Raw genomic sequence first — 13,244 nt, forward strand, 5'->3', positions numbered from 1 at the left:
TCTTCAGCTGCAGCCTCGAAGCCAAAGACATGTCCGCATTCATCGTACTGGATGTTGGTGCTTTATAGTCCGTTATTGTTGATTCTGCCTAATTTAATAAGGTGTGTGAGATTAGCACTCGTCAGTTTTACATGTTATTTTGTCCTCCTCTCTAAACCAGGTGTACATTAGCACCGTGTGTGTTGGGAGCAGGTGCCAGGTCCCCAGTTTTCATGAGAGCTACTTTTGACTCACCAGTGTGAACTGATTTCTCTCTGTGGGGACTATGCAGTCTTTGTAACAAAATCTAACAGCATTCACACACTTTATTGAGAAGATCAGACTGTCAGTAATCAGACTTTTTATTCTAATTTATGTTCTTAAAATAGAATCTTACTTCAGTCTCTCCAGTTTACAGTGAGGATTCTCCAGTAGAACAGAGAGACACTTCACGTCTGAGTCTTCTAGTTTATTCCCTGACAGATCCAGGTCTCTCAGGTCTGAGAGTTTTAATCTCAGAGCTGAAGTCAGAGCAGCACAGCCTTCATCTGAGACACCACAACGCTCCAACCTATAGAGACACAATGACACACACTTCATCAACAGATTATCTTGGTTTGAAACTTACTTTAAAGTGGATCAGGTCCCAGGTCGCCAGTGTTCATGAGAACTTGAGCTACTTTTGACTCACCAGTCTGGACTGATTTCTTTGCAGTTGTGATATTTTATGTACATTATTTTAATTGTAAACCTGCACTGTGATCTTCTCTCATACACACACCTGTTGATCCTGTTCTCACCTTCAGCTTTGTGTTTCTGTCTGACTGTGTTTGAGTCAGTGAGTTTATTTATAGGTATTCTTTATTTATAACAAAATGTTGAATAGTACAAGACCATTTTTTTTATCTTAGTGACAAAACTAGTGAGAAAAATTCAATAGACAAAAGACTATAAAAATCATACACACTATTTTGTACAATCCATTATTTCATTTAAGTTTCTTTAGCTTTTATTATGATACACAATGTGGTGTTTAGTTCATGTTTAAAAATGATTCTTCATGCTCCCAGAACATTTTTTTAAAAGTTGAGTCCTGAAACCCCGATTATAACTTGAAGCCTTTTTTTTCTGATTAGCCTCCCTGATCTCTTAAGGCTACACAGCTGTTTAGTCCCAATCCCTTGGATTGTCCTCACATTGTGTGTGTGAACATGTTCTTGCTTTCACTATTAAACATAGCTGCGGGTTCTACTATTGTTTTTAATAATTTCTTTTCACTAAGGGCTGCACGGTGGTGTAGTGATTAGCACTGTCGCCTTGCAGGGTCCCGGTTCAATTCCCAGCCAGGGTCGATTCCCGTCTGTGTGCATGGAGTTTGCATGGTTCCCCCGTGCTTGGTGGGTTTCCTCCAGGTACTCTGGTTTCCTCCCACAGTCCAAAGACCTGCAGATTAGGCTAACTGGCGTTCCCGAATTGCCCATAGTGTGTGACTGAGTCTGTGAGTGTGTGTGTGAGCCCTGCGAAGGATTGGCACCCTGTCCAGGGTGTACCCCGCCTCGTGCCCTAAATCTCCTGGGATAGGCCCCAGGTCCCTTGTAAAGACGATGAGTGAGTGTTTTCACTAAGTGTTTAAGTGATCTCCCAACACACTCATTCAAGATATTTTTCTGACTGCATTTATTTCTCAAAGATGTTGGTTCACTACGACCCTTTCAGGTTTTAATAATGCATTGGACAGTTCTTAGCCCAATTTTAGTAGTTTCAGCTCGTCCTTAGTTGTTTTCTTTGCTTGTCCAGAGTGTCACAAGGAGACGAGTTCATTTACAATCACTCTCATCAACTCATTTGTGACATTTTGTAGACTCAGTCTGACTCCCTGTCTTCTGACTTCACATGGATTTTATATCAACACTTTACTGAAAATAAAACACCTTTTAAACCAATGGAAAAAAATCAGATTATTTAAAATATATTGACATTCTGTAAGATGTTAAAGATTTAAAGATTTTTTTTGTCAATAAATTATTATTAATGTCAATAAAGGTTTTATTTACTAATCTGATATCTTGAGAGAAATGTACACATTAATGTTAAAGGGATTAACAGATCATTCTTATACTTTTGCAACATTAATTAAAAGAGGTCTTTACTTACGTCAGTGTCTGTAGTTTGTAATGTTCATCATCCTTAAGAGCAGAGAGACGCTTCACTCCTGAGTCTCCTACATTATTATAGGACAGATCCAGGTCTCTCAGGTGTGAGGGGTTTGATCTCAGAGCTGAAGTCAGAGCAACACAGCCTTCATCTGAGACACCACACCACTGCAACCTGTAGAGACACAATGACACACACTTCATCAACAGATTATCTTGGTTTAAGACTTACTTTAAAGATGATGTGTGTGTAAAATGAGCTTATTATTCACAGTGACATGGAGATTTAATATCACCTGATTATTCTAATTAACAATGTAATTAAAATTATTAAACTGAGTGTCACAACTACAAATTGAGTTCATCAGCTTCTGCAGGTTTAACTTTACAGAGAATAAAAGTTCTACAGGAGAATGAGATGAAAACAGAGGATCAGAGGTGCTGAGCTTTTTGTGCATTTTAAAAAAGGATCTGACAAAAAGTGTGTAAAAATCAGAAGTGTGTCTGGTTACATATTCATATAATAAAGTGTGTGAGATTAACACTCATCAGTTTTGTTATTTCGTCCTCCTCTCTAAACCAGGTGTAAATTAGCACCTTATCAAAAAACGACATTATTTTAATTATATCTGTATATTAAACATACAGTAGTGATGGTGCACTGTGATCTCCTTTCATACACACACCTACTGATCCTGTTCTCACCTTCAGCTCTGTGTTACTGTAGGAACGTGTTTGAGTCAGTGGGTTTATTCATAAACTTCATGACAAAATGTTAAATAATACGAAACTGTTTTAGGATCTTAGTGAAATAACTATTGAGGAAAACTGCATGGTTTTAATCCTGCTCGTCATGTCTACAGCTGCTTTCGGCGACCCTGTTTATAACAACTAGACAGAGACACTGAAAGAACATTCACTCACAGAATAAACAGATTTTTTGTTTCCCCTAAAGCAGTGTTTCCCACATCAAGTATACAGAGCTTGTAAACTGTGCATTTGGGTTTTCTGATATGTAGAATTAAACTCATCATTACTTTTAGAAAATGTACATTTTATTACTGGAATGACAATAAAAAAATGTAGAACAAAAAACACATGCACATATTGATATATATTATGTCCTTGATGTAAAATGTATGTCTGCTGACAGAGAGGGTTTTCATCACCGGTCACTTTATTTAAGACTGTATAGTTAATGTATGTCTTCTTCTTCTACTTCTTCTTCTTATTATTATTATTATCATTGTTATTATTATGGTCACACGTGATCTCATACATCTGTTCCATTTCTTGCCTACATGATCCTTTTTACAATTTTTGCTTAGTCGTGTGTGTATAGTTAGTTAAAGTTAAATTTACATTGAGTTCTTTGTATTGAAGATTATATTGTGCTAAAAAATGTAATTCTATATTGCACAATCCTGACTCATATACAGTATATTTATTAAAACATAATAATGCAAAAAATGGCTAAAAATGCTTTGGGGTTTCAGGGCTAGGGCTCTCTGACAAACAGTGCCGTCTACACTAAAGACTGTTTAGTATTTTTATATACTTCATCATATATGAGGAGGGTTAGTAGGTTGGATCTCTGAAATGTGAAATTAATAGAAAATAAAATAAATCTACATATTGTGTTAAATGTCATATATATTTGTTGTTAGTTGTGTATAATAGACCACTTTTGTGCTGCAGGTAACACGGCCCCGCTGGCTACGACCACAGGTATATCTCACACCCGTGGGAAAATTATTTTAACTTACTGCCTTAATAAAGTTTCACTTTTAATCAACCATGTGTTTAATGAAGAGATGTAGATATGTAGGTTGCTGATGACTAAACTCCATTACAAAACTGCTTTGTAAAAAGATTTAAATTTGAAATCTAGCTTCTTTATTTAAACAAATTCCAACCACCAGTCACATCATACAGTCCACCCAGGTGTCCCTAGTTGATCAGCACGACTAACCTTTTACACATGTGTACATCTTAATAATTCATTTATTAAAATTAAACTGTCAAATTGGACACTTACTTTACATTCTGTACAAATATCATTACAATATACAGAATATACAGAGTTTAGCAGTGTGTGTCAATACTTAATATCTTTGTCAGGTTGGGTGACATTTTGTATAACTTGGGGTCTTGATTTGCCAGATTTTGCTGGTGTCTGTTATATTGTTGATCAGCTCTTTCCCTTATGTCATTTCATTGATTACTCTTAATCATCTGGATTATGCACATATTAAGCATAATGAGCAAGATCACACATTCAAGATGATACTCAGCAAAAAAAGAAACGTCTCTTTTTCAGGACTGTGTATTTCAACAATAATGTTGTAAAAATCTAAATAACTTTACAGATCTTCATTGTAAAGGGTTTAAACAATGTTTTCCATGCATGTTCAATTAACTATAATCAATTAATTAACATGCACCTGTGGAATGGTCGTTAAGACCTTAACAGCTTACAGAAAGTAGGCATTTAAGGTCACAGTTTTAAAAACGCAGGACACTAAAGAGACTTGTCTACCGACTGTGAAAAACACCCAAAGAAAGATGCCCAGGGTCCCTGCTCATCAGCGTGAACGTGCATTAGGCATGCTGCAGGGAGGCATGAGGACCGCTGATGTGGCTAGGGCGATAAATCGCCATGTCCGCACCGTGAGACGCCTAAGACGGTGCTAAAGGGAGACAGGAAGGACGGCTGATCATCCTCGCGGTGGAAGACCACGTGTAACAACACCCACACAAGATGGGTACATCCGAATATCACAACAACTGCCCGAGTCACACACAATCCCTCCATCAGTGCTCAGACTGTCCGCAATAGGCAGTCCATGAGGAGGAGATGCACTGCAGTACTTCAAGCAGCTGGTGGCCACCAGATACTGACTGGTACTTTAGATTTTCAGCCTCCCTTCATTCAGGGACACATTGGGAAACATTTTTAGTTTATGTCTTATGGTGTTGACTATTTTAGTGTTCATACAAATATTTACACGTTAAGTTTACTGAAAGTAAAAACAGTTGAAAGTCAGAGGATGTTTCTTTTTTTTCCTGAGTATATATATATTTTCCCGCTCAGTACCTTAGTCAATGTTACTATTAGAATTTATTCACAAATTTTACATTTTGTCCGTTCTTCTAGTTTTAAGGTCTACCTCCAGTCTGAAACACAAACAGGTGCCTGTTGAAATATTTGAGGTTGTTTATAGTCACTCTGGTGCTAATGTGTTGGTGTGTTTCTATTATTCTGGCCGTAAGAGAGCAGTTATACTGGAGTGTCACGCTGACGTCAGAGTTCCAGTGAAGTTTCATAGAGAGAGGAGCATTTCAGGGATTTCAAATCCTGAAGGATCACTGATGGATCTCTAGCAGAGTCCCAGAATGCATTGCTGTTGTACAAAAGGTTTGTGTTGTTCAGGAGTTTTTGTCGAAATATGGTACAAAAACATAAACATATAGTGTTGCGCATAAAAGTTGGAAAAACAATATTGTGAAGGGAAATAGGATTGTTTTTGTGGCGTCCATCAGCGAGTAGCATGTTTCGACAGAACACCAGCTATGTGATGACAAGCATGACTGTTAGGGAAGGGAATCACTAGTTGAGGGCACCATCTGTAGGATTATAGAGGAACTGCAACATATTACTGTCTCAAATGCAAACATATATAAATAATTTTAAAATAAGTATTTACAATAAATCGATTTGGCAGTCAGCATGGCGATACGTATATGGATTGCTACATAAAAGAATCATGATACGTAACTGAATTGATTTATTTATTCTCATCTCTAATGACGTTAGTGGTTAATATCTGTGCAAAATTGAAGCTTTGGAAACAGTTCTGTATAAGCGAAGTGTAAGAACAAACAGGTTAAAAGACTGGACTAATTAAAGAACTAAAGCATCGTTGTTTTAAGATAAAGAGGAAACAAGTTAAACCCCGCTGGTGGATAATGGGGCAGTGGTGGATCAAACAGTTACTGATTGGAAGGTCAGGGTTCAAGTTCAACCATCATAGTGTAGAATACACTTTTACTGCCATTATATATTTAATGCATTCTTTGGAAAAAAACTTTAAAAAAAACATATATTATTTTAGTTATCAGTGGTAGGTTTCTCATCTGCCATGCGGAAGGCCTGGTTCTTCAATTCCCAGCCAAACCCCAAACCCCAGCCACTAGATGCAGTGCTGGTCCCAAGCCCGGATATAATGGGAGGGTTACGGCAGGAAGAGCATTGAAATTGATAATAAACCTAAAACTTCTGCTTTAGTCTCACTATTAGAGAATGTGTCTTACTGAGGAGCAGGTCATGTGACTCACAGAGAGATGATCTTACCTCAGTGTCTCCAGTTTACAGAGAGGATTCTCCAGTACAGCACAGAGACACTTCACTCCTGAGTCTCCAACATGATTATAGGACAGATCCAAGAATCTCAGGTGTGAGGGGTTTGATCTCAGAGCTGAAGTCAGAGCAGCACAGCCTTCATCTGAGACACCACACGACTCCAACCTGTAGACACAATGACACTCTTCACTCTTTTGATCTCAGGCAGAGGAGCAGCTCTGATTTTGCTCTGGTTGTAGACAGTTTGTCTTGTTGTGGACTGAGGAATAGGGAGGCTAAAATGGGAATCAGGATTTTTCTCCACTGGAAGAGCTAGAATCAACACGTCAGGTTTATTTTACTAAAACAGTTATAATAGTTATATAAAAGTTATATCCCAATTACAACTGTACTGTACTGTACATACCTGTCTCTATTCACACAGTAGTATATATGTTAGTGTGTGTGTGTGTGTGTGTGTGTGGGTGTGTGTGTGTGTGTGTGTGTGTGCGCGCATGTGAGAAATTTACCTTATTCTGATAATAAGATAAACTAACACATGCAGTGATAAAGTCTATACTCGCTGCTAAACAAAAGAAGAGAAGAAAGTGTAAGAGTTTGACGCGTGCGCACTGAGGAACACGGAGAGCATGAAAAGGAGCCAATCAGAAACAGGTTGTCAGCATGTACCCCCTCCAGCTTCTGATTGGCTGATACTGTCCCTCCTCTAGCATCTGATTGGAAATTACAGTGTGATCTGAATGCAGGGAAACACATGCACGTGAATCTCCGTCAGAAATGAGATGCGTCTATACATCAATCAAGATCGAGATTTTTTCCCTGATCGTTTATTATTATGACCTGGAGGTGGATTAGATCATGTTTTGGTATTACTGGTTTAATATATATAATATAATCTTACCTCAGTGTCTCCAGTTTACAGAGAGGATTCTCCAGTAGAGCAGAGAGACACTTTACTCCTGAGTCTCCAACATGATTATAGGACAGATTCAGCTTTCTCAGGTGTGAGGGGTTTGATCTCAGAGCTGAAGTCAGAGCAGCACAGCCTTCATCTGAGACACCACAATGCTCCATCCTGTAAAGACACAACAACACACTCCATAAACTTTTTCATCTTGCTTTCAGATTTACTTTGAAGATAGTGTGAATGTAAAATGAGTTTATTATTTAGATTGACAGTTTAATTAGTTTCTCTCATCTGTTGTGTGTGATATTAAACCATCAGCAGCTGAAGCTAAAACAGGGAACAGACTGACTATGACCTTTAATCAGAGCAAGACAAAGAGAGTTTTATTTTAGTCTCCAGTGTTGGAGAAGTTATTTAAAAAAGTAATCTACTGCAAATTACTAATTACTACTTTAAAATTGTACTTTGATTACGTTACTGATTATTACTTGTGAAAAGTAATCAGATTATTAATTACGTTACTTTGAAAACATCTGCATGTGTCTATAATGGGCGTGCGCGCCTCAACATGTTGTCACTCCTCGTTCACTCCGTAGGCTCCCCTATCCCTGCTGCTACAGTATGTCCTCCAGGTGAAGAAATTAAAGTAAGTATAAAACACTCTACAAGTATAAATCCACTAACATGGCCTGTAGAGCCGCTACTAGTTTGGGAAGTGGATTGATGCAGCCTAGTTTGTACCATAGCAATGATTTATAACCAAAGTTCTTTCTTTGTACGACTTTTTTGGAACAAGCCATTTCTATTTATTTATTTATTTAACGTTCTTTAATTCTCTAATCTTGCTTTCTCAGTTCTTTTTCACATGGTTAATGTCCCCTAGGTCCACTCCCAGATATTTAAGACTCTCACTTTAAGTGTCTTCATGCTAAGTTGTTTAGAAGCTTGGTATTGATGGACCAAAGATTTTACTTCTTATCTTAAAAAGCAAAGTTCCTATGGCTAGTGAGTATAGCAAGCTGGACAGACCAGCTCTGACTAATACCCCTATAGACTTAAAAAGGTTCACATAAACCACTGTTAGCTTTCATTGCACTCTCAATGTCACTGTACAGAACCTTGAACACAGCTGTGAAGCCCTGGTTAACCCAGGAGGTTCTTCTTCACCATGAACATGAATCATTTTATATTAACCACTCCCAAAGCTCTCTGTGACAGGAACATTGTTTTGGAACGTGTCCATGTAACTACTTGTCAGCCTAACCTTAACCCTAATCCTAACCCTAGTGTCTTTAGGAAGATTACACTAGCACTGTTCATTCATGAAGCTGACATGATGTTACTGCACCCACTACATTCCCTCCTGCTGAGCAGCGTTCTTACACACTCATTGTACACACAACACTCACACCATGTCAGATTGTTATCCCTTCATGAACACTGGTGTCTGAAATGCACACTTTTCCGGCATGATTTGCAGACTCTACTCCTGTAGCAGAAAGTCTGGGTGCCACAGGTGAAGAATGCCAGCCCCCGACTCCGGCATTAGAGCTCTTACAGCGGGCCGAGTGGGTGACGACTCGGTGGCATACCCGCTCAGTCAAAGCTAACGCTAAGGCTAGCCCACGGGAGCACACCTCCTCCACACTTCACGTGTCCAACAGGTTTTCTCTCCTCAGTGATGCATCCACTGTGAAACCTGAAAGAGCTCTGGTTATAGGAGACTCTTACTGAGGCACATTAAATTAGCCAGACCTTTAGGGGCTCCAGCAGCAGTGGTTAGGTGTTAGATAAATTACTAAATTTTATTACCCAATACCAGGAGCCAGAGCACCGAATATAGCAGGTAATCTTAGGGCTCTAGGGCAGCATAGGCTCTCTAAGATAGTGATACATTCAGGAGCTACTGATATACACCTTCGTCAATCAGAGGTTAGTAAGAGTAACTTTTCAGAGGTGTTTAAATTAGCGGAGGTGATGTCTGATGTCCGATGTCTCTGGCCCCATCCCAATGTTATATGGTGACAGCTTACAGCAGGTTATGGTCACTGAACCGCTGGATGTCCAGGTGGTGCTCCGAAAATAATGTGGGCTTTATAGACAATTGGAAGACCTTTAAGGGCAAAGCTGGCCTGTTAGGGCGGGACGGTGTCCATCCCACTCGGGAAGGTGCTGCTCTCTTTTCCTGTACTATAACTCATAGTCTCAGAAGAGGCCCAGTTAAATTGGTGACAATCCAGAGCCCAGGCCAGGGAGCAGACAGACAGGCTAAACCAACCGTCTGCTAGCTGCATAGAGTCGTCACTCAGGGTTCATCATATTAAACATACTGTGTCTGTTTCCCGAGCTAAGCAAAACTTTAGAAAGACCTAGAAAGTCTGTTTTAGTAATTTAATTAACATAGATACCACAAATTCAGATCACACTGAATACACAGCCAGCACCTCTGATCTGAAGCTAGGACTGTTAAATATTAGATCTCTCACATCTAAAGCAGTTATTGTTAATGAAACTATCACAGATCAGGAGTTTGATTTACTCTGTTTAACAGAAACCTGGATTAAACAGGACGAGTATGTAGCTCTAAATGAAGCTGGTCCTCCTGGATACAGCTACATACACCAGCCTCGGCTAACTGGTAGAGGAGGAGGCGTCGCAGTTATTCACAATGATAATCTGACTATCGTACAAAAGCGTGGACACAAATTTAAATTCCTTTCAGTAACGTCGACATAACTAGTCAGAGAGAGGCTCCTTTCACACTAGAGATTCAGGCATGAATGTGAGTATGATGATCTTACCACAGACTATGCGGTTTACAGAGAGGATTCTCCAGTACAGTGGAAAGAGACTTCATTCCTGAGTCTCCTACATTATTCTTCGACAGATCCAGGTCTCTCAGGTGTGAGGGGTTTGATCTCAGAGATGAAATCAGAGCAGCACAGCCTTCATCTGAGACACCACAATCATACAACCTGTAGAGAAACACAATGACACACTCTTCATTAACAGATGTTTATATTGGCTTAGGATTTACTTTAAAAAAAAAAGTGTTTTTAAGTGTGTTTTTAAGAAGCTTTTAAAATCTTTCATTTTAGAAAAGGATATACACCGTTTTGTTTTTTTTACAGCTTTTTGCTCCAACTTATAAATTTGGTCAATAAAGAGCAAGACGGAGGTGACTGTGGTGTATGTGGTACATACCTGTCTCTATTCACACAGTAGTATATATGTGTGTGTGTGTGTGTGTGTGTGTGTGTGTGTGTGTGTGTGTGTGTGTGTGTGTGTGCGCGCATGTGAGAAATTTACCTTATTCTGATAATAAGATAAACTAACACATGCAGTGATAAAGTCTATACTCGCTGCTAAACAAAAGAAGAGAAGAAAGTGTAAGAGTTTGACGCGTGCGCACTGAGGAACACGGAGAGCATGAAAAGGAGCCAATCAGAAACAGGTTGTCAGCATGTACCCCCTCCAGCTTCTGATTGGCTGGTACTGTCCCTCCTCTAGCATCTGATTGGAAATTACAGTGTGATCTGAATGCAGGGAAACACATGCACGTGAATCTCCGTCAGAAATGAGATGCGTCTATACATCAATCAAGATCGAGATTTTTTTCCTGAACGTTTTTTATTATGACCTGGAGGTGGATTAGATCATGTTTTGGTATTACTGGTTTAATATATATAATATAATCTTACCTCAGTATCTCCAGTTTACAGCGAGGATTCTCCAGTAGAGCAAAGAGACACTTCACTCCTGAGTCTCCTACATGATAATAGGACAGATCCAGGTCTCTCAGGTGTGAGGGGTTTGATCTCAGAGCTGAAGTCAGAGCAGCACAGCCTTCATCTGAGACACCACAATCAATCAGCCTGTAGACACAACAACACACTCCATAAACTTTTTCATCTTGCTTTCAGATTTACTTTGAAGATAGTGTGAATGTAAAATGAGTTTATTATTTAGATTGACAGTTTAATTAGTTTCTCTCATCTGTTGTGTGTGATATTAAACCATCAGCAGCTGAAGCTAAAACAGGGAACAGACTGACTATGACCTTTAATCAGAGCAAGACAAAGAGAGGTTTATTTTAGTCTCCAGTGTTGGGGAAGTTATTTAAAAAAGTAATCTACTACAAATTACTAATTACTACTTTAAAATTGTACTTTGATTATGTTACTGATTATTACATGTAAAAAGTGATCAGATTATTAATTACGTTACTTTGAAAACATCTGCATGTGTCTATAATGGGCGTGTGCCTCAACATGTTGTCACTCCTCGTTCACTCCGTACGCGCCCCTATCCCTGCTGCTACAGTATGTCCTCCAGGTGAAGAAATTAAAGTAAGTATAAAAGACTCTACAAGTATAAATCCACTAACATGGTCTGTAGAGCCGCTACTAGTTTGGGAAGTGGATTGATGCAGCCTAGTTTGTACCATAGCAATGATTTATAACCAAAGTTCTTTCTTTGTACGACTTTTTTGGAACAAGCCATTTCTATTTATTTATTTATTTAACGTTCTTTAATTCTCTAATCTTGCTTTCTCAGTTCTTTTTCACATGGTTAATGTCCCCTAGGTCCACTCCCAGATATTTAAGACTCTCACTTTAAGTGTCTTCATGCTAAGTTGTTTAGAAGCTTGGTATTGATGGACCAAAGATTTTACTTCTTATCTTAAAAAGCAAAGTTCCTATGGCTAGTGAGTATAGCAAGCTGGACAGACCAGCTCTGACTAATACCCCTATAGACTTAAAAAGGTTCACATAAACCACTGTTAGCTTTCATTGCACTCTCAATGTCACTGTACAGAACCTTGAACACAGCTGTGAAGCCCAGGTTAACCCAGGAGGTTCTTCTTCACCATGAACATGAATCATTTTATATTAACCACTCCCAAAGCTCTCTGTGACAGGAACATTGTTTTGGAACGTGTCCATGTAACTACTTGTCAGCCTAACCTTAACCCTAATCCTAACCCTAGTGTCTTTAGGAAGATTACACTAGCACTGTTCATTCATGAAGCTGACATGATGTTACTGCACCCACTACATTCCCTCCTGCTGAGCAGCGTTCTTACACACTCATTGTACACACAACACTCACACCATGTCAGATTGTTATCCCTTCATGAACACTGGTGTCTGAAATGCACACTTTTCTGGCACGATTTGCAGACTCTACTCCTGTAGTAGAAAGTCTCAGTGCCACAGGTGAAGAATGCCAGCCCCCGACTCCGGCATTAGAGCTCTTACAGCGGGCCGAGTGGGTGACGACTCGGTGGCATACCCGCTCAGTCAAAGCTAACGCTAAGGCTAGCCCACGGGAGCACACCTCCTCCACACTTCACGTGTCCAACAGGTTTTCTCTCCTCAGTGATGCATCCACTGTGAAACCTGAAAGAGCTCTGGTTATAGGGGACTCTTACTGAGGCACATTAAATTAGCCAGACCTTTAGGGGCTCCAGCAGCAGTGGTTAGGTGTTAGGTAAATTACTAAATTTTATTACCCAATACCAGGAGCCAGAGCACCGAATATAGCAGGTAATCTTAGGGCTCTAGGGCAGCATAGGCTCTCTAAGATAGTGATACATTCAGGAGCTACTGATATACATGTTCGTCAATCAGAGGTTAGTGAGAGTAACTTTTCAGAGGTGTTTAAATTAGCGGAGGTGATGTCTGATGTCCGATGTCTCTGGCCCCATCCCAATGTTATATGGTGACAGCTTACAGCAGGTTATGGTCACTGAACCGCTGGATGTCCAGGTGGTGCTCCGAAAATAATGTGGGCTTTATAGACAATTGGAAGACCTTTAAGGGCAAAGCTGGCCTGTTAG

The 13,244-nt window shown here is 39.5% G+C and overlaps 1 protein-coding gene across 1 annotated transcript in view; it reads right to left on the reverse strand.

Moving 5' to 3' along the window:
- Positions 1–13,244, reverse strand: part of LOC128534133 (NACHT, LRR and PYD domains-containing protein 12-like) — a 192,121-nt gene that overhangs the window by 36,243 nt on the left and 142,634 nt on the right. Inside the window, exons 7-8 of the mRNA XM_053508431.1 lie at positions 2,134–2,307; positions 377–550 (exon numbers count right to left, since the gene is read on the reverse strand). Coding sequence (XP_053364406.1) covers positions 377–550; positions 2,134–2,307 — 348 coding nt within the window. The remainder of the gene's footprint in view (positions 1–376; positions 551–2,133; positions 2,308–13,244) is intronic.

The sequence above is a fragment of the Clarias gariepinus genome, chromosome 12 (genome assembly GCF_024256425.1).
Source record: "Clarias gariepinus isolate MV-2021 ecotype Netherlands chromosome 12, CGAR_prim_01v2, whole genome shotgun sequence".
Taxonomy (NCBI): domain Eukaryota; kingdom Metazoa; phylum Chordata; class Actinopteri; order Siluriformes; family Clariidae; genus Clarias; species Clarias gariepinus.